Source organism: Musca autumnalis, unplaced genomic scaffold, assembly GCF_047663935.1.
Source record: "Musca autumnalis isolate F117 unplaced genomic scaffold, ASM4766393v1 scaffold_1, whole genome shotgun sequence".
In the NCBI taxonomy this organism is placed as follows: Eukaryota; Metazoa; Arthropoda; class Insecta; order Diptera; family Muscidae; genus Musca; species Musca autumnalis.
Window position 1 is genome coordinate 173356313 of NW_027411644.1, and position 27133 is coordinate 173383445.

At 35.3% G+C, this 27133-nt stretch overlaps 3 protein-coding genes across 5 annotated transcripts in view; 2 read left to right on the forward strand and 1 right to left on the reverse strand.

Moving 5' to 3' along the window:
- Positions 1-2249, forward strand: part of LOC141388746 (protein FAM50 homolog) — a 157865-nt gene extending 155616 nt beyond the window's left edge. Inside the window, exon 2 of the mRNA XM_073958975.1 lies at positions 1067-2249. Coding sequence (XP_073815076.1) covers positions 1115-2191 — 1077 coding nt within the window. The 5' untranslated portion in view covers positions 1067-1114 and the 3' untranslated portion in view covers positions 2192-2249. The remainder of the gene's footprint in view (positions 1-1066) is intronic.
- Positions 2250-3687: 1438 nt separating this feature from the next.
- Positions 3688-5878, reverse strand: LOC141388744 (lysosomal Pro-X carboxypeptidase). Of its 3 annotated transcripts, none has more exons than XM_073958974.1 (2): positions 5809-5878; positions 3688-5530 (listed from the first exon to the last, which is right to left on the reverse strand). In XM_073958974.1, exon 2 carries the CDS (start codon positions 5349-5351, stop codon positions 3900-3902), a length of 1452 nt encoding a protein of 483 aa, XP_073815075.1. In that variant the 5' UTR covers positions 5352-5530; positions 5809-5878; the 3' UTR covers positions 3688-3899. The 3 variants fall into 3 exon arrangements, with proteins under 3 accessions (XP_073815075.1, XP_073815073.1, XP_073815074.1); XM_073958972.1 differs by having other exon boundaries at positions 3688-5556; positions 5608-5878; XM_073958973.1 differs by having other exon boundaries at positions 5608-5872.
- A 4908-nt stretch (positions 5879-10786) lies between these two features.
- Apc2 (Adenomatous polyposis coli 2) overlaps positions 10787-27133 on the forward strand; it is a 75020-nt gene continuing 58673 nt past the window's right edge. Inside the window, exon 1 of the mRNA XM_073958978.1 lies at positions 10787-11330. The gene's annotated coding sequence lies outside the window, so the exon portion shown is untranslated. The remainder of the gene's footprint in view (positions 11331-27133) is intronic.

Consider the following 27133-nt stretch of genomic DNA (forward strand, 5'->3'; position numbering starts at 1 on the left):
CATAAGGTGTCCCAAATAAGCAGTTTTTCTCGTTTTTATCAATCTGATCATTTGACTTTCGGTGTTCATTCGTCTCAGTACTTCATTATTTGAGATGTGATCTGTCCAGGATATCTTTAAGATCCGTCGGTATATCCAAACCTCAAACGAGTGCAGTCTTCTTTCGTCTGCTGCTTTTAGCGTCCATGTTTCTGCCGAGTATAATAAAACGGACCAAATGTAGCATTTAACAAATCGTTTTTTTAGTTTCCATGGTTATGTCATGGCTCGTTAGTATTTTTCTATATTTAAAAAAAGAGTTTCTTGCCATTTCAATTCGGCATTTTATTTCCTTTCATATGTCCCAGTGGTCATTAATTTGCACTCCGAGGTATTTGAATTTGGAGACTCTTTCTATTTGAGTTCCATTAATGCATAAGGGAATGTTGGATTCGATATTTCTTCTACTTATAATCATATACTTCGTCTTCATTATATTAATCTTTAAGGCATATTCATTATTGTGACCAAATTTGACGTTTGGTATGATTTGATGTAACACCTTCTTATTCCACCATGGTCACGTCTAAGAGGAATAATAAGGTGTAACGCCAAAAACATCTGATCTTCATACCAATTGTCAAAATGCGTAATTGTGAATAAAATCACATACAAAATGTAAACAAGCAATTCACAGTAATGCGTTATTGTGAGCAAATTTGACGTTTGACATGATTTGTGGTCTGTTCCTTTACTTCTGAAAATGGTAAAACCGGCAAAAGTAGTAAAAGTTGAAAACTGCTCCCATATGAATTACATTGTGTCTGAAGTAAAGGAACGCTTTTCGAGTAAAAAGTTGTAAAACTTGAAGATTCTTGAACGTAAAGGAACAGGGCTTTGATGTAACACCTTCTTATTCCACCATGCGCTGTACCTTATTATAGTCCCATGCGTCTAAATCTACCTTTAAAAGTCATCTATTTGGGTTGGCAACCATTTCTTTATCAGCTGTTTCCACAGTGTACTATTGTGAATTAACACCAAGTAAACAACACCAAGCTCCGCAGTTTTTTTCTAGAAACAAAACATTTGCAAAGGTTTCTCAAATTACCGGACGCAATTCATCCGTGGAACTATGGCCCACTATAAGGGAGCAGCAAGTGAAGCTGGGCGTGCTGCCCAGCTAATGAAGAAACGTGAAATACAACAACAAGAAATTGAATTTCGTAAAAAGAAAATCGAAGAGGAATTGAAGCTGGACAAGATTGAAAATAAATTCGCTACCCATTATGATGCAGTGGAACAGCAACTCAAAACCTCGACAATTGGTTTGGTCACCTTGGATGAGATGAAAGCCAAGCAAGAGGACATTGTTCGAGAGCGAGAAAAGAAATTGGCACAAAAAATCGACGAAAAGGAAAGGGAAAAGCAGCGGGCTTTGGAGGCCATACAGGCCGAGAAAAACAAACAGAAGAAACAAATTAAAACTTTGTCATTTAGCTTTAATGATGATGAGGAGGAGGAGGATGATGGTGACGGAGAAGAGGACAAAGAAGAAGAAATTAAGCTTGAAAAATCCAAGGCAGAAAAGAAAAAGTGGACAGACTTGAAACCGGAAGATTTAAAAACTGTACCCAAAAAGAGAATATGTAAAAATCCAGATGTTGATACCAGTTTCCTGCCAGATCGTGACCGTGAGGAAGAAGAAAATCGCCTGAGAGAACAATTACGCCAAGAATGGGTAATGCAACAGGCCGCACTGAAAGATCAAGAAATTACCATAACCTTCAGTTACTGGGATGGTTCTGGCCATCGTCGTAGTGTTGTTATGAAAAAAGGCAATTCCATTTATCAATTTTTACAAAAATGCTTGGAAGTTTTGCGCAAGGAATTCAATGAATTAAAGACAGTTATGGCCGATCAGCTTATGTATGTCAAAGAAGATTTAATATTACCTCACCATTATACATTCTATGATTTCATTGTCACAAAGGCCAGAGGAAAATCTGGTCCCCTATTTCAATTCGATGTACACGATGATGTGCGGCTGATAAGTGATGCCTCGGTGGAAAAAGAAGAATCTCATGCTGGTAAAGTACTGCTGCGTCAATGGTACGAAAGAAATAAACACATTTTCCCAGCAAGTCGTTGGGAACCATATGATCCCACTAAGTCTTATGATAAATATACTATTAAGGATAAGAAGAAGTAAACAAATTGTGTAAGAATGTGACAAAATACAACTTTCTACTATACTTTTTAAGATGTAAGTTATTTGTTTTTATTTATTTCTTTAGATAATCCTGGTTCAGCATTGAAATGTTTAGGAGGATGAGGAGGGGTTCATTCTTGGCGCCTCGATGTAGTAAAATCTTAGTTGTCAAGAGGATGAACAGCAGATAGATAGACTAGCTAGCCTCCCAAGACTTCAATGGACGATTAACAACTTTTAGCTTTATAAATCGCAGAGACGGTGTTAAAAATACTGACACAGATTTTTTAGGCCTGTCTGTGTTTATCGTTTTTCCATGGGAAATCCAGCCACACATTACCTAAAGACTATTCTATTAAATACGATGGAAAGGTTGCTGGATCTTGAAATCACGTTACAATTTTTTTTGTGATTGTGAGTTCGTTTTTCTGCTTAATCTGGTCTAATTCCAGTTCTAGTAATGTGGCTACTTCGATGGAATGTAACCTTAAAGCTACTGGAGATAGTTGAGTAGCTTTTGTAGGGCAGTTGAAAAGGTGTCGTGTAATCATCCGCATAAGTATGGAGGCGGTGGAATACAGGAGAGGTAAAGGTTAAATAGTTCCGGAGATATCGCAACATGTAAATATAAATTAATATCACCCCACCTTTGGGAACTCCCTGTTTTATTCTACGGGTCTTAGACTTCTTGTTCCTGAATTCATTGTGGTGCTGTGCTGCTTAATGAATTCATGTGGATGATCGACAACTGGATAGCTATTTATGGCGCTGGAGAAGTCTAAGGCATCAAGGGTCTTTGCTGGCATCCATGCCATCCCAGCGGGACCACCCTGCCAATTTTCCAGACTTCGGGAAGGATGTGCGAGGCTTGTGACAGGTTGAGAACATTAGTGAGATACTCTACTCCCGGCTGCAGCAGTGATGCTGTCTCAGAATGTTCTTTCTGCTACCAGAACATCAGAAGGGTTGGCAGACCTCTGAAGCGGTGTTTGGTGAACTCTCTGAAAAGATAATTGTATCTTTCCAATGATTGATGAAAGTGTGGCGTTCAGAGGTGATGAAATCGGGTGGTCTACTGATAGAGACAATTATGGGGAGATGGTCTGACCCAAGATAAACGACAAGTTGCCAAGTGACGTGATCCAATATGAAGGAGGGTTTTTAAGCAGAGTTGTGTAGAGGACGTAAAAACAGTTTAACAGAACCCGTGATTATTTATGTACATATGTCGATAGACAAGTAGCCCTAAAGAATCTGATGTCATGGACCATGAATTCGAGAGCTATCCTTGAATGAAGAAAAACATGATGGATTTCTGGACATAGTAATATAATGGGAAACTATTTAGCAGATGAATTAGCTCGGGGTGGTTCTAAGTCGATTGAACAACCATTTCCCTTCTCTCACTCTGTAAGGAATGCAGATTATTGTAGGACTTAGACCTCTAACTTCAAAATGCGATGACAGTGGCGTCAACAAAACAGAACACAGTAAAATTGGAAATTATTAATAACTTTATTTGATCATTTTATTTGTTCATTTCGGGCTCTGAGAGCTTACTCTTCTATTCCTATTTGTTCAATCTTTACAAACTCGAGTATATGCTTTCCAATAGATCTACTTACTAAATTTTGATCAAACAGTCAAAAACAGACTTAAAAGCTATGCTGCTTTGGATGCTCATAAGACATGAAAAAACACATCTTCTTTACCAATGAAAATCGTTAATCCATTTTCCAATTATGGCCGTTTCACGTTCACGGGCCTGTAACACGGAATTCGGATCTTTGGGATGTTTTGCACGCAAATCCAAATGATGGGCACCTTCCGGGATTATAATAACATGTACAGTTGGATTATCAGTTTGCAAAATACCACCACCACTCCAGGGATCCAAGAGACCATTACTGAATATAATATTCGACATTTCTCGTACATTCTTACCTCCGTAGCGGACAGTGATATCATTCAGCTTCGGTTTTATATGATATTTGTCCATACATTTATCCGAGTATTCTTTAAAGTTCCATTCCTTGGGACGAAACATTGTCTCGGACGTAGAACACATGGGCATAACCATTTGATTACACGTCTGTATATCCCAAGCATCACCACCAATCGAACTGGGATCATAGGCGGATCTATAATCTAAACATTTTGCTGATCCCGTGAAATTAAAATAAACATTTATGGCCTGCTGCATACCCTCCAAAAGCGTGTCTCCACTCGCCGGTGATTGTAGATATGAACAGAATTGTCTTACTGGATATGGTGGCAATGGACTTAGGAAATCGTTAGCATAGGGATAATTGGCCATGGCCAAATTACCATACACATCCTCCAGATAGTCAAAGAATTTGTTAAGATCTCCCTCCGCCTTAATGGGATCACAAAATTTAAAGGCCGCATTCAATTTCTTTTTGCCATCATCCGATCCCCACAATTGTTTAAACAACTCCCATGATTTTCGTATGTTATCAGCACAAGAACGATTATTAAATGATGTTGCAAATATGGATGTGGTAATTTTCGTAAAGATATCACATGACGTTAAGCCATCAAACTGACGCACTGGAGCCGATGCAGCCAAAGCACCGTAAACCAAGTGGGGATATTTCATGCGAAACCAGGCGGACAGCATACCACCATAAGATCCACCAAAAGCAATAACTGGACCATAGTTCTTATTTTTCTCCTGCATACTGGCAATAAGCCAGGCGTAATCTTCCAGTGCTTGTTCCACACTCAAGTATCCATAATTCTGCGTCAGATTAAAGGTAGCATTACCAAAGGGCATTGATTTTCCATAATAACGATGCTCAGCAAACACCACACAGGCACGATATTTCTGGGCTAATTCCCACATAAATCCAGTATTTTGGGCAAACGTTTCAATGTCACCTTCATTGCCCGTATAGAAAAACAATGGACTCCGATCACTCTGTTTATCCACATAGCTATCATTGATTAAATATCGTAGTTTAAAGGTTGAATTCACAGCAAAATTGAAATGATCGACTGGAACCTCAATTTCTTTTGTCTCATAGTGATAGGTTTCCCCACTGGAGCTGGAGATAAGAATCGCAATGAATAAAATTGAAACTGCGAAATACAATAAACTAAACTGACAATGACGACCGACAATAAACAAAGCCATCATGTCCAGAGGAAAGCTGCCGTATGAATGAATAATAGATGATAACAGAAGAGAAGAAAATCATCATCATCTTTGTTGTTTATTCGTTTGATCTGGCTAAAGCAGAGATGGGCAGCAAAAAGTTCGTGGGGGAGCACACTGGGTTTCTATTTGTGAATGTTTACATTTGGTTTGTTCCAGAACTGTAAGAATCAGCATAAAAATATGTCTGTTGAAATCACGATACAGCTCGTAATTTTTAAGAAAAGGCTCAATTTACTTTCCCGAGAAATTTGTGTGTCTAAACACCGACTAAAGGGATTTGACTTTTCACATTCGAACAGCTATTGTGGTTTTTGGTCTGTTCCAAAACTGCAAGAATCTACTAATTTTTACTATTTTTTCCGATAACATAAAGGAAAAAATGCTATCGTAGTAAAAAATAGTAGCTTCTTATTGGCTAACACGCCATTTTTTTTACGTTTCTGTCATTTCTCCGTTCCCGTACATTTTGGAAAATGTGTAGGTATGTCGATGGTCAGACTAGCACGATTTCAACATGGCGACGTCAAGTTTATAGGCGAGGGGTATGAAGCAGTGAAACCCATGTACATGGTTTTCTGTGTTTGTTATGTTGCCTCTTCTTGTTTTTCGTTGCAAGATTATTTCTTCCATTTTCTTTCATTTTTATTTTCTCAAGCAAACGTTAACAACAAAACAAACATAAAAAGATTTAATAAAAACATTTAATTAATGAAATAGTGAAAATTTAACTATTAATATTAATTTAATTATTAATGTTAATTATTTTATGTTGTTTTTTGGTTTATTTATGTCTTTTTTTGTTTTTATTGGTATGAGAAACACAACAAACGGAATGGTAAAATAAAGAGGACACACAAAAATTTCACGTTAACGTGTGTGGACACTAACGAAACTTGAAAAGAAACTTTACCGAAATTGGTTTCAAGAAACCTTGCTAGTCTGACCATCGACTATGTGGAACTACTTTAATTTCTCTGTTCCAAAACCTGCATGTAACTATTATTCAAAAAAAGTAGTAGTATGTGGAACTACTTTAATTTCTCTGTTCCAAAACCTGCATGTATCTATTATTCAAAAAAAGTAGAATGTTCAATGACATCATTACAAAAAACATCTAAACATTTAGTAGATTTAGTAGATTTTTCATGAATTTTTGGCCATTTTTATTGCATTTTGTAAAAGTTTGTACAAATTTTTGGGTTATCGAACAGACCTATTGTTGTCTACAGAGGGTGTGATTGCAAAACTAGGTCTGTTCGATAACTTCGCAAGTAAAAAGTATTTGCAAGTTCTTGCGAGTACTTGCAACTACTTCTCATTTCTCGTTCACTGAACATGTTTGTTATCGAACAGCAATTTGTAAAGGCCCCCACTCATTTATGAGTCTGTATGTGTGACTGACAAGTGTGTAGCACGAACCATCAGTCAAGTCTAAAAATCCTGAATTTCTCCTCCAAAAATGAGTGAATTCTACGTTTATTGTGTTCCAACACCAACATTATTTTCTGTTTTTCAAAATTGTTTATTGACAATTTGAAAATAAACACAATTCACCCAGACTGATTGGGTTCATTTTGAATTCAAAACAGTTTTGATTTTCATCAGGCTTGAAAAAGTCACACATACATTCATTCTCAAATTTTCGAAAATTTACACATACTACCACAAATGCTGTCGGGCAGACTGATACTCTAACCCAAGGATTACACATGCAAGTAACTTGCAGACAGTTGTGTATACCCAGCAAACCAAAATCGGAATAAACATCCGAATTCGGACCGAATTCGATCCGAAAGTCGGAAAAAACATCCGAGTTCGGATGCGAATTCGGTCCGAACTCTGACCGAAAGTCATATGGCGTGGTTGACGTGTTCTCTGACCGAAATTCGGATGAAAATCGGAAGTTTTTGCAGACTTTCGGATCGAATTCGGTCCGAATTCTGATGAACTGTCGTATGAATTTCTGATTTATTAACCGACGTTCGGACAGATATCGGTCCGAATTCGGAAGAAAAATCTTATGAAATTCGGAAGTTTTGGACGACTTTCGGACCGAATACGGTCCGAAGTCTGATGAACTATTGTATGAATTTCTGATTTATTTACCGCCGTTCGCACAGAATTTGTTTTTATTATTTAAAAGTGTAAAATGTACACAGTTAATTCATGAAAACTTAAAATCCTTAAATTTAAATGTTTGTTCACCTACTATAAACATATGAAGGGTTTTAATATCATCTTATAGCCTGTTTATATTATAGATTTTTGCAAGGTTAACCTTCTCTATGAGGACTTATTTGACCTAACGGAATTGATATTCGAAACCCAGTGGTTTTCTTAAATCCGTACGTCCCCACCAGCAGTGGGAACAACAAATTTATCAACAGGATCTGTGAAATATGTAAAACCATTTTATTAATATATGAAAAAATACATGTCTTCACATACAAAAGTTGATATACATGAAAGTATAAAGAAACTTAACTTTGGCAATATTTATAAAACATATGACTTTCCACGAAATAGCGTTGAAGTTTGACGAAAAAATATTTACTTTCATTAACTTTATAAAAATAAACAAATGTGTATACAACGGTTCACTATGAATGATCTTTAAACACTATCATGCATCAACACGCATAACAAAAATAAACCAAATTTGTTCTCGTCACAGAAATTAAAACCCGAGCACTCATTTTTTCGTTCGCACTTCATCGGCACATCAAGAAATACACACAATTTGCCCAACATGTGCGAGCGCAACATGTACAATTCTTTTCTCTCTGCTTATTTACAATGAATATAGCCAAAGCAGCACAAGAGAAAAAATAAGAAAAATCCCTCAGAGAGAGAGAGAGAGAGAGGGAAAAAGTTCGTCAGACTAATCGGACAGAGTTCGGACCGAATTCGGTCAGACGTGTCGGAAAAAACTTCCGACTTTGAGCAGACGTGTCGGACGTCCGACATTGTGTTTGCTGGGTACATATTATAGTCGAAACTTCAATTTTTTCGAACTGACACTTGCATGTGTAAACGTTCGGAAAAAATTGAAGTTACTTTCAAAGCACTTACATTGATTACTGACATGGAAATTTTGTCGGCAGTGAGGTCGTTAGTGGTGTGGCAGTGAATATGTGTGAGTGTATTGGTATTTTTCGAACTGTCACTTGCATGTGTAAACGGGGGGTAACTCTTATGTTACACGCTAAAACTTTCATACGAAACTTTCCCATCATGGTATAAGTATAGAGGTAGATTTAAATGAAAAAAATCTATAGAACCCTTGTTTTTCCTGAATTCCTAAAACTTCAAAATTAAGCAACAAGTGGGTTTGTTTACAACACCAATTTTGAGCATTTTATAAAAATCGCGAAAAATGAATGAAGGACCAATGTTTCTCCGCATAAACAAGTTGTGGATATGATAAAATGTTTGTTTCAATGATAACCTGACGAATTATTTCCATACAAATGTTCCAAAAATAATTTTAATAATCATTGAATTCGATTGTTTTTAAAATTGTTTGACATATTATTCAAACACCACACACACACACACAGTTTGTGTATATTGTTTTGAAGTTTTAGGAATACTCGAATGAAAAAATTTAAATTGACATAAAGCTTTGGCTAACCTTTCTTATTAAACCATGTTTCCCATTATTTTGGCGTTCATAGATCGAGTTCCATACAAAAGTAATTTGATGAAATTAGTGCGTTTTCAGACGATACGGTTTGACTGCTCAAAAACGCGTTGTCCGTTTTGGCATGGTATAAGTATAGAGGTAGATTTAAATGAAAAAAATCTATAGAACCCTTGTTTTTCCTGAATTCCTAAAACTTCAAAATTAAGCAACAAGTGGGTTTGTTTACAACACCAATTTTGAGCATTTTATAAAAATCGCGAAAAATGAATGAAGGACCAATGTTTCTCCGCATAAACAAGTTGTGGATATGATAAAATGTTTGTTTCAATGATAACCTGACGAATTATTTCCATACAAATGTTCCAAAAATAATTTTAATAATCATTGAATTCGATTGTTTTTAAAATTGTTTGACATATTATTCAAACACCACACACACACACACACAGTTTGTGTATATTGTTTTGAAGTTTTAGGAATACTCGAATGAAAAAATTTAAATTGACATAAAGCTTTGGCTAACCTTTCTTATTAAACCATGCGTTTTGGTTCTCATTCGCAAATTGTGCCAGTGTTGAAACAAAATGTGGAATTAAGTTACGGAAACGTACATAAGTACTTTTTTAATAAATTAGTTAATGAAATAAATTTTTGTAAAAAATTTGTTCATTTACATGTTATGATTTTGTAAAATTTATTTTTTATTTTATCGTGATTGAAATTATGTAAAATGTTTTGAAATAAAAAAATGTATGAATTTTACGCCGGTAACGCAGGAATCTTCTTACCCTCAGGTGTTAACAATTATTACGGTATTCGTTATTAACAATTTTAACCCATTCGTTTTTCCTGATTTTGTGGAATTTACAAGAATTACTCTATTTTAAAATGTTAAAATACAATACACACATAAATATTTTTGGTACATTTATGTAAAACCGTACTTCTTTTTGTTCAAAAAGTACGCTTGTATAAAATGACTTCAAAAACGCAACACTAGATGTGGAAATTACGAATGAGAGTCAAAACGGAAACCACGTTTTTGAGCAGTCAAACCTTATCGTCTGAAAACGCACTTACTGTAATGGGGAACTCGACCTAAGAACGCCAAAATAATGGGAAAGTTCGTATGAAAGTTTTAGCGTGTAACATACTCTTATGTTACACGCTAAAACTTTCATACGAAACTTTCCCATTATTTTGGCGTTCATAGATCGAGTTCCATACAAAAGTAGTTTTATGAAATTAGTGTAATGGGGAATTCGACCTAGGAACGCCAAAATAATGGGAAAGTTTCGTATGAAAGTTTCAGCGTGTAACATAAGAGATAAGAGTATGGAACTCGATCTATAAGCCCCGGTCCAAACTAGCGTGAATTTCATTAAAAAAATTCATGAAATTAGGTGTTCTTAAATCGAATTTCTCACTACAGCAGTTTTATGATTTTACTCTACTATGGAGGTCGATCTAGAGACGCATAATTTCATGCATTTTTTCAATGAAATCTCTCTAGTGTGGACTGGGACTAAACGGCAAAATAATAGGAAAGTTTCGTATGAAAGTTTCAGCGTGTAGCTTTAGAGATAGGTGAGTGGCCAGCTTAAAAGTTTGTACAAATTTGTGCAAAGTTTTGAGTTATCGACCAGACCTACTGTCATATAAAAAATCGTGTGTAGGAAAATCGAAAGTCGACTTTTCGATTTTCTCTATACTCAAAATCAAAAGTCGACTTCGATTTTTAGACTTTTCAAAGCAAAAGCGACTAATCGAGTCTTCTGTCAAATTTCATTCGGTAAACACCTTGAAAGACGGTCGGACGGATTGTGAACCTTCTTATTAGAATTATTACAGTGCCATACACACAATTCTTCTTTTTGGCAAAGGAAGAATGAAAAGAAAATAATTGTACCAAATTTACATTAGAATTTTCTAACAGGAATTGAAGTTGTACTAAAAAGAAAGTGAATTTTTTAAAAAAGTTATTACCAAAAATCGAAGTAATTGTGAAAAAAATGTGTGAATAATCTGTGAATTTCTACTGCTGATAAAAAGTTATCATGTTTCCTTCTTAAAAAAGGGTGACAATATCCACCACCAACTTCATCGTCTAGCAAGGGAGGGGTAATGGGTAAAATGTTTATCATTAATCAAACTCGGAGAGTAGTGTATTTTTTCAAGTGTTTCACAAAATAAACAATAAGAATTTTACACAATCCCAAAACAAAAACAACGAAAATAACAGCGCAACGGACGGAATAAACTACACTTTTTTAGTGGATGGAGTTGAGACCTACGCGTTCAACTAATTTAAGGTATGTGTTGCATTTTTTGTACATATGACACGGTCTTGGCTTATGTAGGTGGTATTCATTGTTCTTCTTATCCCATCTTCAAATATACATACACACGCAAAGATATGCAGCCTGTAAATGGAAAAAATGAAAAACAGTTTGGAATAATAAAAATAATTAATAGTTTTTATTAAAATAAACACTATATACAATATCTGTAATTAGCTGTGTATATCGAGCAGCGATTGTGACCAATATTTTGTTTGCTTTATTTTCTTATGTTTATTGCAAGCGAAAAAATCAATAAAAATGTTTTTGTGTACACAAGTAAGCGGCGGCAGAGCGGCGACGACATATGCGCTGCCCACTAGTGCCATTTTTTCTTCCTCCACTTTTTGTTCTTGTCGTCCTCCTCCTGTTCTTATTCCTTTTTTGGCAGCTTTTTACACACGTACGAATTTACATTTTTGCTATGGTTGTTGTTGTTTGTCTTATTGGAGAACGGATCAAACCGAAGTGTGCATAGAGAAAATCAATGTCAGCTGTTATCCTCCATGTTCTTTTAATTTACGAAAATGTATACCTTTAAATTCCTGTTTAGACACTACACTTGGGCATGTTCATGATGTGCGGTCACAGTCCGCATATTTTATGGATGTCAACTTCTGGGACTCCATCCGATTGCAATGACATTTTTATATTGAGCACGACCATGCACATTCTCCAAGGGGGAATGCATAAATAAAAAACTATGGCATATCTTTTCTTTACCGACCCACCTCAGAAAATGATGGAAAAATGACCACGGTGTATTTCTTTTGTTGGGAAAAAATTTACGATTTAAAAAAAGTTTGTTCGCGTAGTCCATAGGAGAAAGTCATAAACCCCCGGCCGAAGGCCGGCTACTTAAGAAAACTTGCGATTTAAAGGAAATTTTTGTATTTTTTTCAGCGAAGGGGTCGGTAAAGGAAATTTTATCCAAAACTATTTCCCACGAAATAGTGCAGTGGTATGCACACCCGCTTTGCACTCGGAAGGTCTGCGGTTCGATTCCCATGCCAGACAACGTTAAATTTTCAACAGTGGCAAAATACTCCTAAGTAATGTAGGCGATATTTCACGAGTATTTAAGCCATGTAAAACTTCTCTACAAGCGGTGTTTTTAAACACGCCATTCGGATTCGGCAATAAACAGTAGGTCCCATATTATTGAGCTAATATGAATCGGAGAAGTATCCCTTTTCCCTTCTAAGATGTTTGTGGAACAATTATGTTATTATATTTCCCACGACACGAACATTCCGAGGGCACAAGGGATTCTATCAAAGAGTGAAGGCAGATACTCCATATTACTGAACACCTATTTACTATATATTCCGTATTCAGGTTTACTGCGGGAAGTAGAAGCGCCCTATCCCAAAAGACAGTATTTCCTGATAGTTCCTTGCCTTCTCGATGTTCTCCATAATAATTACAAGTAACAGGTCATGGTAATACTGTTCTATCTCTATAGCGGCAGGGCTAGAAATTTATCTATACCTCACGTTTCTTCCATTGCGTAACATCAGCTCGTAACACGATATTTTATGTAGCTGTCCATTACAGACCTATCTCGCTGGAGTTTGATTCTAGGGACCCATACATGGAATGTATGGACGTAGCAGTAAATTGTAGGACGGCCGAAGTAGAGTTGCCGTCTAGGTGCTAGGGGACTTCAATGTTCATCGTGACCTTTGGCACTCCGTCATAGCCCATGGCCAGAGGGGACCAGCGAGGGCCGAGCAAGCTGATAGCTCGACGAGGAGATTCCCAAAGTTCGCAAGTTCGCCTTGGTCTGTCATGATCGTCCTATCATCGTCTAAGTTATAATACCATTCCACTTCATAAAAAAGTCTATGTCTAAAAACAGTAGGAGGGAAACAGGGAGTTCCGTTGGATAATCAACAAATTATTATGGAAATAAAGATCGCTCAGCGGGCACGGGTTAACGTTTACCGAGTGCCATAAACTTTTGTATTTAAGGTTCTTGAATCAAATGAAAAAAATTAGAGGGTGAGCCTTCAAAAAATCCTTTTTTGGATAACCCAAGTCTACATTGCTGTCTTAGTACAGTTCTTCCACCTGAGAAATATGACTTTGTGCGCGGCTAAATTCAAAAGTAATAGGCCGGTTGTGGTAAGCTATGCGCCGCCAGTGTAGTATGCAAATTTTAGCGCTACCCAGTGGAACAATATTCAAATGCCAGCCAATGTCGGCTTAAGGGCTGCAACATGGTGCCTCCTCATGAGACCTGTGCACAGTCTTTATTAGGAGACGAAGTTTTTACCGGCAGTTTAGCACAACAAGATGTTGTCAATGCAGTACCAGCTTACCCCCGTGAGCATCTCTGCCGCAATCTTGTGGGAAGACTTCCCCCAACCAGGCACGTAAGGGGAGATTTTTATTATCAGGAGAGAGGTCTAAAGGTACAAGCGAGAACCTCTAGATCAACGAACCCATCAGGCAGGCTTGGATAACATTCACACTGATGCAGTAGAGCAGGTAGTGCAAAGGTACACTCCCATCTATGACAGCAGAAGAACGCCAGCGGCCATGGCAAACAGGAGTGGTTTTAGAACAATAAAAATCCGGACGATGAACATGCCTCAATTCTTATTGATCCCGAATTGATGTCCTGCATGTGGATTAAGTGGATGCAGCCTGTCCAGGTTGCAGAATTTTTTGATAAAAATTGTACAAACGAATATACAGTTAGTCAACTATATTATTGCAAACGTTGAATTTTTAAAAATTTAGATTTTTAATTAGGAATTACTACAAGAAATTCTTTCAATAATGTTGGATTTTTTGTACATAACTGTTGATTTACCTGTTAATAACAACATAAAGCTAAAAAATGCAGAAATTGGTCGTAAATTACAAAAACAACGGGCAAAAAGTATAGGTACCTGGTTTTTGTGGTGTCAACAAAATAATTGCAAAATTAATGAATGTGCAATAAAATCGTGGGATTTTCCCAGCGATTTTTTGCAATTAAGGATTTTTATGACTTTTATGGTATGTGGACATGTAAATCCATAATTTTTGATCATAAATTAATTGTTGTGTGCGTAACATAGACGGTATATTCAGAAAAAGAGAAACTCAAGTAAACGGATTTCGGAAAATATGCTGCATTTGGTCTATTCCAATTATAATAATGGTAAATCCGCTAGAGAAATCGCTAAAGTCATATATCATAAGCTGAGAACTGTATGCAATATTATATACCGCACCGGGATAAGAGGCAGTCTCAAACTAAAGACGTTATATGGTAGGCCAAATATAGTATATCCACGAATTGACAGGAGGCTGATTAAATAAGTTGACGAAACACTCTAAAGCAGCAGCAAAAAACTGCTTTTTCTAATCAAAAACGATTTTAGAGTAGGTGTGTCACATGGAAAAGTCAGAAAAGTGTTACATAATAACAAGTCTTCAACACGAGTGACTAGGTAAAATCATTGCCTCCCAGCACAATATATAGAAACTATTTAGACTTGTTACTTTTCACGCCATCTTAAGTATTGGGATGACATTGTATTTTCTGATTATGTTGTACATCACGATGGGCCTCAAAAAGTATTGCGAAACCCCCTTAGCCATGAAAAACAAAAATTTAATACATACCGTAAAGTTCGGAAAACTGTCAGTTATGGTATTGGGTTGTATACCATGCAGTGACGTTAGTGATATCCAGATTTTGAAGGATACAATGACAGAGGAGGTTTATTTACATGTTTTAAAAAATGATTTAACCAAAAACCGTCAAGAAATTTAGACCTGTTGACCCTGAAAATGCAAAAAATTGCAATATGAGTACTACCAAGTCAATGACCCTAAGAATAAATCGCATTTATGTTGGACTTGGTTGTTATACAACTGCACCAAAGTCATTGACACACCAGTCCAAAGCCTAAATATTAACCCAACATCGAGAATTCATGGGTACACCTAAAGAAAAAAGTCAGGAATAGGTCGCCCAATAACAGGAGGGACTAAATAAAATGCATTAAGGAAGAATGGCAAGAAATGTCATTGGAATATGACATTCCGAAACTTATTTATTAAATTCAGAGACGTTGACAAGCTGTTATTGATGCCCAAGATGGACATACGAAATATTAGAACCAACTTTTCGAAAAATACCCTGAAAGACTAAAAAGTTCTGAATTTTGCAATTCTTTAGTTGACTGTACAAATAATGAGTTGCTCTCCTTTTTTTTAATTTTAAGAATTTTTTAGTGAAATTTAGCTACTTTTTTATTTTATTTTATTAATAAACATGTGTAAAAAATAAACTGTTAACAGAAATATTAATAATGATATTTATTTCTACCAATAAAATCGAGTTTTATTTTAAATTTTGTAATAATTTTGGTTTTGCAATAATTAAGTTGACTAACTGTATTTGCGTTGCTTCAACTACACTCTACCAAATAATTTTTATGCTGGCAAGAACCAACCATATCAATTGGAGACTAATGTTGTTGTTGTAGCAACATAGAAACCTACGTAGAAGAATATGTTTAATGATGGGTTTCGGATCAATCCGGTACGAAAGGACCCGCTGCCGTGAGATTGTTGGCACCGTTGCCCTTCCTGACTTCTATCATCTCGTTGGCTTCGGTCAGTACTCTCGTAAATGAGACAGATGGAAGAAACTTCGCTTTTCTAAAGGAGACTAATGGTGAGCACTATCGTCCTGTCCTCGTAAGAGATTTGCGACCTTCATAACGTTTATCCTTTTGTTGTTGTCGTTGTTGTAGCAGCATATAAACCTACGTAGAAGCATAGGTTGCTGAGTTGGCAGTCACTGGTCGAAACACTATGGTTTCAGGTCAATCCGGTACTAAAGAACCCGTTGCCGTGGCGTTGTATCCTTTCGTTAGCACAGTTTAGTCTCTGTCAATGGAGGTTGATAAACTCCTCATACCCTTTCGTCTTTATAACGAAGCATTTCATAGGTGCACCGAATTTCCCTCCGAGTCTCGTTATTGAAGTATCATTAACAAACGACTGCTGTGATGCTAAAAGTCTGAGGGTAAAAACCTCTCCTCAGTCGTTGTACTGGTTGTTGTTGCTGTAACAGCATGAAGTCTACGTAGAAGCAAAGGTTTGTTGCTGAGTTGGCTGCCGCTTGCCGAAACACTATGTTTTCGTGTCAATCCGGTACGAAAAAAACCCGCTGCCGTGGGATTGCCGTGGTACTGGTAGTCTGTGTGAATCGACCATGAAATTTGTCTTTCTCCAGAGATTGATTGATTTCGCATTAGACTGCATGTGTATTTTCCGTATTTATGGTTACAGTCTTGCAGTTGCTCAGTCGGCTTCTGTGGTCGCATCGGACGCTGTATAAACAGTGAGCTCTACCAGCAATGAACACAACGATTGTTTTGGTTAGGTCATGTAAAGATATGAATTCATATGAATCTCTTGGTGGTGTACCCAGTAGGGCAAGGCCAAAGGGATAAGGTGACCAACTGATGCTTGATATCTCATAGCATTGTATCTGCAATTGGAAAATAGAAATAGATGGTCAAATGAGTAGAATCTCCTTGTGTTTGAAAATCTATTCTTACCTGATGTTTACACACAGACAATTCTGAACAGGCATTAGCAAAGATACAAACCATTTTTTAATGTTTGGTGAAAAAAGCTTCGTTCCCGTACTTTTTAATGGTAAAACTCGTAAAAGAGAGAACCGCAAAAAATTTGTTCTCACACACAAGTTTTCTGAAATAGTTCGGGAACGGAAAAATGGAAAATACGTCAAAAAACTGGAACAAATGTCAAAGTCGGCGTATCAGCCAATCACACGCCGGCAACCATGTTACTATTTTTTTACTCGCCCAAATTTGTCGTGTAAAAAGTTTTTAAAGAGAGCGTCATTCAGCGCCATTTTTGTTTAAAGAGAAGTGAACATTTTACAACTTTTTTGTGTACGGGAACGCTTTTTCGAGTAAAATGTGTAAAAGTCGTAAAAATTGTAAAAACTTTTTAGTTCTGGAACACAGCTAAAGTTTTGTATTTTTGCTATTGTCTGACTATACCGTCGATTGTGAATGCCAGGTTAGTTCGGCTTATGTAAAAATTTTCTGTATAGGGCCAATTAAATAAGTCGGTATAATCGAATCGATTTTGGCCTAAGGCTTGAACTTGGAGACAAATTTGCTATAAAGAGATAGGTATGCAGATACCTATGTTGGGTGCAAATCTATGGAGCAGCCTTAACATGAATATAAATGTAGGATATTACAAGACACTAGCCTGCGCGCTTGGGCAAGGATGATTCGATATCCGCGACCGTTGGAGAGTGTATTATTGATATCTGAATCTACATATACTTTTAAAAATACAATTGTGTCTTTTGGTAGAGTTTGATTTGGTTTCCCACATTTTAACAATGATAGAATAAACCACTGCGTTCTTATGATTTGTTGGGATGGAAGAACTTAAGCAAACAGTTCTGAGAAATCAACGAGTGTTTTCCTACAAACTTTGCCACACCAAATTTATCATGTCAATCTAAAAAGTCGTTGTTTCTAAAAATAAGAAATCGGTTGATTCATAGCGAAAACAAAACGAAAAAAAAAAAAATAATATTTTAAGACAGTAATAAAATATTATTTGTTGATAATAAAAATGTATTTGTAACTTTGATTCTCTCATACTATCTATTGTTTTGTATGAGTGTGAAATTATTTGTATGTCACAAATTATTGCTATTTTTGGCATAACATAATTCAAGATGGGTATAGGAAGATTTGGGATATTCAAATTATGTGTCATATATTAAAATTCTACCACAGGACAATTAATCCTTTTATGAATATCCTTTTTAACGATTGAATAGTTTACATCCAATCAATATAATATACCCATTTTGTTGTATTTGCTTTCCATATTAAATGAAAGTAAATTTTGCATAATTATTTCGTATTCTGAAGTTTATACAAATGAAATGAAAATATTTTTTTTTGTTGCTAACATCCCCCCATACCATTGCTATCGAAAACGATATCGTTTTCGAATGTTTCTCGAGAGTTTTGCGGATATTTTGTTCGAGAACGACACACGAGAATGAATTAAAAACGATTCACTCGTCGCTCAGTTTGTGGCAGGAAATCCTTCGATTTCGAATATCGTTAATAATATTATTAGCGAATGATTGACGATAGTTTTACGATAGTGGCGAAAAACATTTTTTGTGGAGTTTCTTGATGTTTCTGTTATGTACCTTTTCCGTTTTTACCGTTTGCGACTCCATATGTAACTGTTGATAAACATTGTTGTCTTGTGTTTGGCAACCTGCCCATATGTTGTCTTTATCAACACTTATTGTCTATATTATACGTAGCATTTATATCGAAATTATTTGAAAAAAGCAAATGGGAATTTTTTACAAACAACGTAAATTTTTTTTTTGAAACAAAAAAATTTTCAAAGTAAAAAATGTTTCTCGAAACAATTTTTCTTGTGAAGAAAAAACATTCGCCAAATGTTCGAAAACGATATCGTTTTTAAACTTTTGACGAACAAAAGAACAACGTGCTTGTGTACACCCGAAAAACAATTGCCAATTCTTCGAATGTGATATCGTTTTCGAAAGTTGTGTCGAACATTCGAATAATATCCGCAATTGGTATGAGGGGATAATACAAAACTTACTTTCACCCAAAATTATTTGTACATTTTTGGTGGAGTATGTTTTGAAGTTTTTTCTTTAAGTTGTGTAATTAAAAACTGGTTCTTTTTTCACTACTCATTGCCCCAGTCTTGTTAATATATATTATAGAAATATCATAATTGTAAACTGTTTCACCATAAGGTAATGAGCCTGTTAGATATTTTAAGCAAGTCATAAAATATGTTTTTTCACATCGTGCAACTGAAAATACATTTTAAGCAATCTTAGATTAATGTAAGCTTTGTTTAGGAATATATCCTTTAAACCATGATTTTGTTTTGAAAGTATTTTTTGATTTTTAATTAATTAATTTATGTTATTGATGAACTCTAATTGTTTTCTATTCTAAAGAAGCATTAACACAGGCATAAATTAATCTAATTAATATTAGGGACAAATTTCCCAACATTTTAAAAATGCGTATCTATTGTTAAGTGCATCGCAAGATATGGCAGGTAATTTACTTTACTTATCAAATCTTGAATATGCCCATTAGTGTGAGCGTTGAATCCCAACAGAAGGCATTCGCCACGTTAAAAACCCATTACCTACGCATAGTTAAATAGTCTTCGAAACTGAGCAAAAGCCGTCTAATTTCCGTTTCTAATTTTTCCAATATGTGTCATTAAACTACATTTGTTCCCATTTTACCCTATAGAGAACAATTACATTTGCTTCCTTCATTTCAGAATGCAGTTTTGCACCTAGAAGAAAAAAAAACTGCCCTCTCTTTTTTAATTAGAAATCGTTACTCCTAATACATCACCAACAACTGAACTAATGCTCAAACCAATTTATTTATTAAAAACATATAGCACAAACAGTTAAAAAACAAAAACAAAACAAAAAATAATAAGTGTGTGAAAGAAAAGGAAATATGGCAAAGATGTCCATTTTTCACGCAATTATGGAGTTAATGACTTTTTGCTCTAGAATGAATAAATTAATAAAAAAATGTGCCATGCTTTATTATTTGCTGAAAGCAAGACAACAAAGAATATAACAAAAAGCATATAGAGAAGTGGCAGCAGCAGCAACAACAACGAACGACAACTATGCGCTAAAACTATAATCAGCAAAGACATTTTTGTTGTAGACCAATATTAATTACCACTTAATAAACTATATACGAAAGTCCATTCCGTTCTTGCTTACATAGTGAAAATTAAACAGTATCGGCATGTGATATCATGGAGGATACTTGTTTTGGGAGAAAACTTGGAAATGTTAGGAATTTTTAAGAATATGTCGTTTTTATACCCTCAGCCTTAAGGTTAACGATGGTATATACAGCTGTGTTCAAAATAATAGGAGTGCCCATACACAAAATGGAATGGTCCAAAAAAGCATGGTTAAACTTCTAAATGTTTGCCAATTCTGCATTTTTTTAACATTGTTGGCATCCCAACTGTTAATTCATTAGCAGAAATATGGTAATTTGTTTTAAATTATTAACTGTTTACACCAACATTATAAATCGCCTTCAAATTTTTTGTTCAAAAAAATAGGAGTTTGGAAGAAAAAGGACAATAAAAATATATTTAGTTGAGTTTACAACCAAAACTGTAAATATTTTAGTTAATAGTAGTAAATTCAATAAATTTGAAGTTTGTTTGAAAACAAAAATCCTTTGGTGGTAGCCAAAAACCGGATATTGTCCTTGTGTCGACTTTTCCTATAAATTGAGCAATTATTGGGCAATTCAATGCATTTTATAGGCAAAACCTTTAGAGATTGGAGTTCTTTAACTCTCTGACTGTTACATCTAACAATATATAATAATTAGTACCCCATTAAGTTGGGTATTTTGATCCTTGAGCCCAGGATAATTCAATTTCTACTACCCCTTTATGTAAGGATCGGCCAAAAAAGCGTATCTATAAGGCATTTATTCCTCGACCAAAGAATGTTTTGAGGCCTTCAACATCTTATCTCCCCCCAGAATAATTCGTTTTTTCATATTTGAAAAATTGGATGATTGGCAGATATGATACATTATTTTACACGCTTTCTTAAAAAGCAAACTTTAAAGAAATATTTTTGAAGTTGCCCTACGAATACGTTTATTAGGCTTTGGATCGTATAAAACACAGTTTTCTAATGGAATTAATCTAAATGAAGTATTTTTGAATGAAAAACGTAAGTTTATGTAGAAAAATATAGTACGATGTATACCAAACTTAGTGTAGTCAAAGTCTGCCTATCACAAAATATGGGGTATAACTACATTTCCAGGTATCACATTTTAACAATTTTTTGAATAGAAGCGAAATTCGACGCCTCCAAACAATAGTATGCTAAGTCGACTTAGCATGTTTTCAAGTTCTTTACATTTTTATATTTAACGTCCTTTAACTTAAATTCTGTCAAATTTTGGTAATGATTGGACAAACCGAACAGAAGTTATAAACAAATATTTACTTAGCATAGTACTGAAGGTCAAAGAAATTTACAAACTTTTAGAGCTTGTCCTGCAAAACTCGCTTTTCAGAATTAGCAAACTATTATTTGGAGGTGTCGAACGTCCTTTAACTTATATTCTGTCAAATTTTGGTAATGATCGGTCAATCCGAACAGAAGTTATTAACATATATTGACATAGCATAGTACTGAAGTTCAAAAAAATTTCCAAACTTTGAGGGCTTCTCCTGCAAAACTCACTTTTTACACTTAGCATACTATTATTTGGAGGTGTCGAATTGTTTGTGAACACAAAGCTTACATCCTAAGGACCTCAAAATATTATTTGGTGGAGGAATAAATGCCTTATAGATATGCTTTTTTAGCCGATCCTTACATAAAAGTCTAATGGAAATTGACTTAACTGGGGCTCAAGGATCAAAATACACAAACTAATGGAATAATAATCAATATATATTGTTCGATGTAACATCCAGAGTGTTAAAGAACTCTAATCACTAAAGTTTTTGCCTATAAAATCCATTTAATTGACCAATAATTGCTCAATTTATGGGAAAAATAGCCACAAGGACAATATCCTGTTTTTGGGTACCCCCAAAGGATTTTTGTTTTAAAACAAACTTCAAATCTATTGAATTTACTACTATAAACTAAAATATTTACAGTTTTGGTTGTAAACTCAACTAAATATTTTTTTATTGTCCTCTTTCTTCCAAACTCCTATTTTTTTGAACAAAAAAGTTGAAGGCGATTTATAATGTTGGTGTAAACAGTAAATAATTTAAAACAAATTGCCACATTTCTGCTAATGAATTTACAGTTGGGATGCTAACAATGTTAAACAAATACAGAATTCGGCAAAATGGAGAAGTTTAACCATGTTTTTTGGACCTTTCCATTTTGCGTATGGGCACTCCTATTATTTTGAACGCAACTGTACATTAAACACGTGCAATGGTATAACTGTTTGTATCAACAAAACAGATATATCATATACATAACAGATATAATATGATATAAATGTGGGAATGAGTGTAACAGTTATGATATTGTTTGGGTTGTGTATACTCACAATAACATAACTGATAGAATGAGTTCTGTGTTGTATATGAACGAGTTAGAACTTTATTTGTTTTTTCGTTCTCAAGTATCTGTTGTACAACAGATATTTTTCAAATACTACAGATACCAACAGATACTATAGGTGTAACAGGCTTGTGTGAATTACTTCTAAGGAACATTTCAAAAAACAAAATTTTCCACAAATTTTTTAGGGGATACATACATATATTAAAGACATGAACAGTTACAACTAAACGCATCAATTTGAATGTTTTTCTGGTTTCAGCGAGTAGAATGTACGAGGGCTACTACAAAAGTTTCCGCCCTAATAATGAATTACCGCCAAGTATTTTGAAAATATTGATAAAACGTGAAAAATGTCAAACATGGTGGTACTGTTATATGGGATGTGGACCTATATAAACTAGTTTTGAAAACACAAAATAAACGAATTGGCAGTCCAATAGGACTACCACCATCATCATTTTTATAGTGACGCTTCGATTTATATGTGCCTATACAAAAACGTTGACATAATTATAATACCTTCAAAAGGCCTTAAAACGGCTCGTCAATTTGGTCCAAGTTGAATGGACCTACAATACATTTACCAAAGTATTATCCACCTACATACTTCGGACACTAAAGTGATTTGCACAGAAGGGCAGTCATGACTATATCTGTGTAGAAGAACGCTGATCAAGAATATATACATATTATATATCCTTAAATTATTATTTCGAGGGGTTACAAACAAAATGACAAACTTTATATACCCTCCATTACATCATGCAGAATTTGTTATTGGTCCATGATTCTGAAGAAATTTGAAATTCACATTTTTGATTTGTAGTAGTCGGCCCAATAGACCCAGGTCTAACCAGATTTTGTATCCTGACTTTCGAGTCAAATATGTTATATGTGCATATCAATATTACGAGACTTTTAGGAAGGCGATATCTTATCAAGAATTTTACGATCTTTGTCTTTTGTTTTAGTCACTTTTGGTAAGGATCACCGTTTTTGAGATAAAAACAAAAAAATAAAAATATGACCTATGATCATGAATAATTTTTTTCCACGCATAAGACCAACATCAAAATTCAGCTCTGTGGGAATTTTTCTTTTTCGATTCTTATTTTGTTTGGGCTACATACAATAAGTACTTATTGTATCACACCAATATCCATTTATATCAGTTTGTACAAACCAGATATAAACAAATATGTTCCTTTCTTTCTGTCTATACCAACTCATATCATACCTGTTTGAAAAAATATCAGTATCAACTTGTAACTGAAACTACATTCTACATATCCATACTCACTCAATGTTGAAAAATGTCGGAACTGATATATTCAGTTGTATCCATGCAGGTGTTTACTGTACATACATTTTCATAGGACCAAAATGTTTTTATACCCTTAGCCTTAAGGTTAACGAGGGTATATATGGTAACATGGGGAGGGTGTGTCACGTTTGGAAAAAATATAAGCATATCTTGGCTATAAGTTTTAATATATAAACGTTTATAATTTTGCTTTAAAATATAATTTTTGAGAATTTACAAAACGTCTAAAAAGTGGCAAAGCCGCCCCATCCATGGGAGTAGATGCTTATGCCAAGGGACTCTAAAACTTCATTTACCATACTTCTTCCTTAAATATCAAAATTTTACAATAAAGGAACGCTTTATCTATTGAATAATCAAAAATTATACTAAAATTGACAAATGAAACACATACTAGCATTCAATTGAACGTGGTATGTTGAATTTAGATACAAAAGATATAATATTACATCAATACGATATGTTTAGCATATTATTTTATTTTGGCTTCACATTATAGTGTGGTATATCTATATCATAAATATAGATGGGATTCTACCCGGTATTTACCAAAAACTTGGTTAAATACCTGTTAAATAAATACCCAAGCGTTCTAAATGCTCTAAAATACCAGAAAGGACGCTGTTACTATTTTTAGGATGTTTGTCAAAATATGGACCAAAATAGGTCTTATTTAAGCTGTTTTCGTATGTGAAATAAATAATTTGACTTATATTGAAACTAAAATTTGCTAATCCACCGTGTTTTCTCCCCTAAATTGATTTCCGGGTATTTACCCATTTTTACCCAATTTACCCATTTTAATGGGTATTTACCCATTACTCATCTCTAAACATAAACAATGTATGTAAGTTGAACCCGACAAATTTCTCAACCATTAACGCATCACACCCCCATCCTGGCACAGGCGCCCCACCCCCAACATCTTTCATAATATGAATAATTTTGGCATTTATAATTATTTTTTTAATACAAATTATTTGGAAGTTGTCTTTTAACGGCATAAAATGTATTTTGGACATAACCAAAGATAAACAAGATATAACAAAATATACCTTCCATGAACTTTTTGCGCAATACCCTGGAAAACACGAAAGTGCTTGCATCCTCAATCATATCTTTGACACAAATGCCAGCTTTTGGGATATGATATATCATCGCTAAACTCACAATTTTGCTTTTAACGGGGTCTTTGTAGCATTCTTCGGTGGCAAAACCGCCCCAGTGGCACAGCCGCCCCATGTTACCATAGATATAGCCATGTCCGTCTGTGCAAATCACTCTAGCGTCCGAACGGATTGAAGTAGGTGGATGGAAGTTTGGCAATATGTATTGTCTGTACGTAGGACTTTAGGCATTCAAAACAGTCTATGTAGATACACGTTTTGGTATAGCCCCCATACAAAGTGACGCGTCGTCGTTTTAAGGCATTTTTAAGATATTTGTCCCATTTGACCACCAAATTGGTAGTAATTCGGTATTTTGTGCCTCCAGAGGCTAAAAAACATGTCTACCAAAGATTGTTTGTATAGGTCCACGTTTTGGTATAGCCCCCATATAACGCCCCATATACAGTACGCATCACTTTAAGATATTTTGAATGTATTAGTACCATTTGACCACGTAATCGGTTGTAATTTTGTATTTTGTGTTTCCACAGGCTAAGAAACATTTCGACAATGTTTATATATGTCCACGTTTTGATATAGCCCCTATAGATCGGTACCTCCCGATTTTCGGTACTTTGAAGGTTTTAGCCTCATTATTCACCGAAGTGACTGAAATTTGGTATTTAGTCTTTGTTAGGGGTATACAACTTTCCACCTGAATCTTGTCGGTATATGTCCACGCCTCCATATAGCCCCCATAGAACGGTACCTCCCGATTTTCGGTATTTTGAGAATTTTACCCTCATTATCACACCGAAATGGCAGAAAATTGGGGCCCCATGTTACCATATAGGAACAAAATGTGCCTCATAGAAATAATGCTTTAAGAACCCAAGTATGTTTGGACGAAAGCTTTCAGACAATTTGACTGGCTGATGCGCAAATTTTGGGTATCGCAATATTTTTTCCAAAATATGTTTAAGTTCGAAGATAGGCCATATTGAACCATAACTTCCGGTACCTCGCCCATAAAAATTCAAAAAAATTCGCTAAAATGGTGCGCACGATAACTCTCGAAGGCAATAGTCGATTTGGTCCATTATTTGTATATAGTAATGTTTATATGAGACATAGGTCAGGTTCGAATATGGGCTGTATCGGTCCACTTCTTCAGGTACCTCTCACACAAAATTTAAGAAAAGTGCAAGTGGGTTAAGCAGTCTTTTCGAATCGTAAGTCCAAATGACAAGGCGAAGAGTACGACTTGTGGTTTCAATAATGTGAACAGCGTTTTACTGAAAACGTCATGTTTTCTTGCCAGAATTTCGAACCCACCATCTTCTATATGTGTATGTTATTTAGAACTATTATCTTCTAACTTTCCAATATCATCCATTGTATACTTTTGTGGGCCTTTGGTGATGATTATAATAACATCGATAACATTTTTTTGTGTGTTGAGCCGCTAAAATCTTCGTCTCCTCATAAGGAGGCACCCTCACCCTCAGGGGGCAATTCGGACAGGTTTAAACTTTCTTCGACTGCGTAACGCTAACATTTGCATACCACACTGGCACCACATAGCTTATTACCAATCGGCCTATTGCTTTGTATGAGGTCAACAAGATTTCTTGTCACACCACAAGCGCTCCTAATCAGTGACTTGTGGATCTTATTCCTACGTCTAATCTGTGACTTGCGCGGACGACTTAAACGTGCTATCGAACTTTACATCTAATATCATATTTAGGACACCATCGTCCAATATGTTCAGGGGAAGCAACGTTTAGGCCGTGATTGTGGCTTGCGAGGACGACTTAAACATGCTGTCGAACGTTACACTCAATATTTTGTGGTCGGAATCAGCACACCATCAACCAATATGTTTAGTGGGAGCCTCATTTCAATTTAGCGGCGACTATTTTCAAATTCCTCAAATGGAAGACCTTCAATACCCAACAAAAACCGCATTAGAAATATCCTTACCAACCCATTATTTTAACAAAGGCATGTCGCAAGAAATCAGTAGTTATTTCTTGGCCACTAAAATAATTAGTTACGACCTTTAGAAGCCAATGTTCAATCCTTGCGACATGTCCTTGTTAAAAAAAAATATGTTAGTAAGGATATTTGTAATGATTTGTCGCTGGAT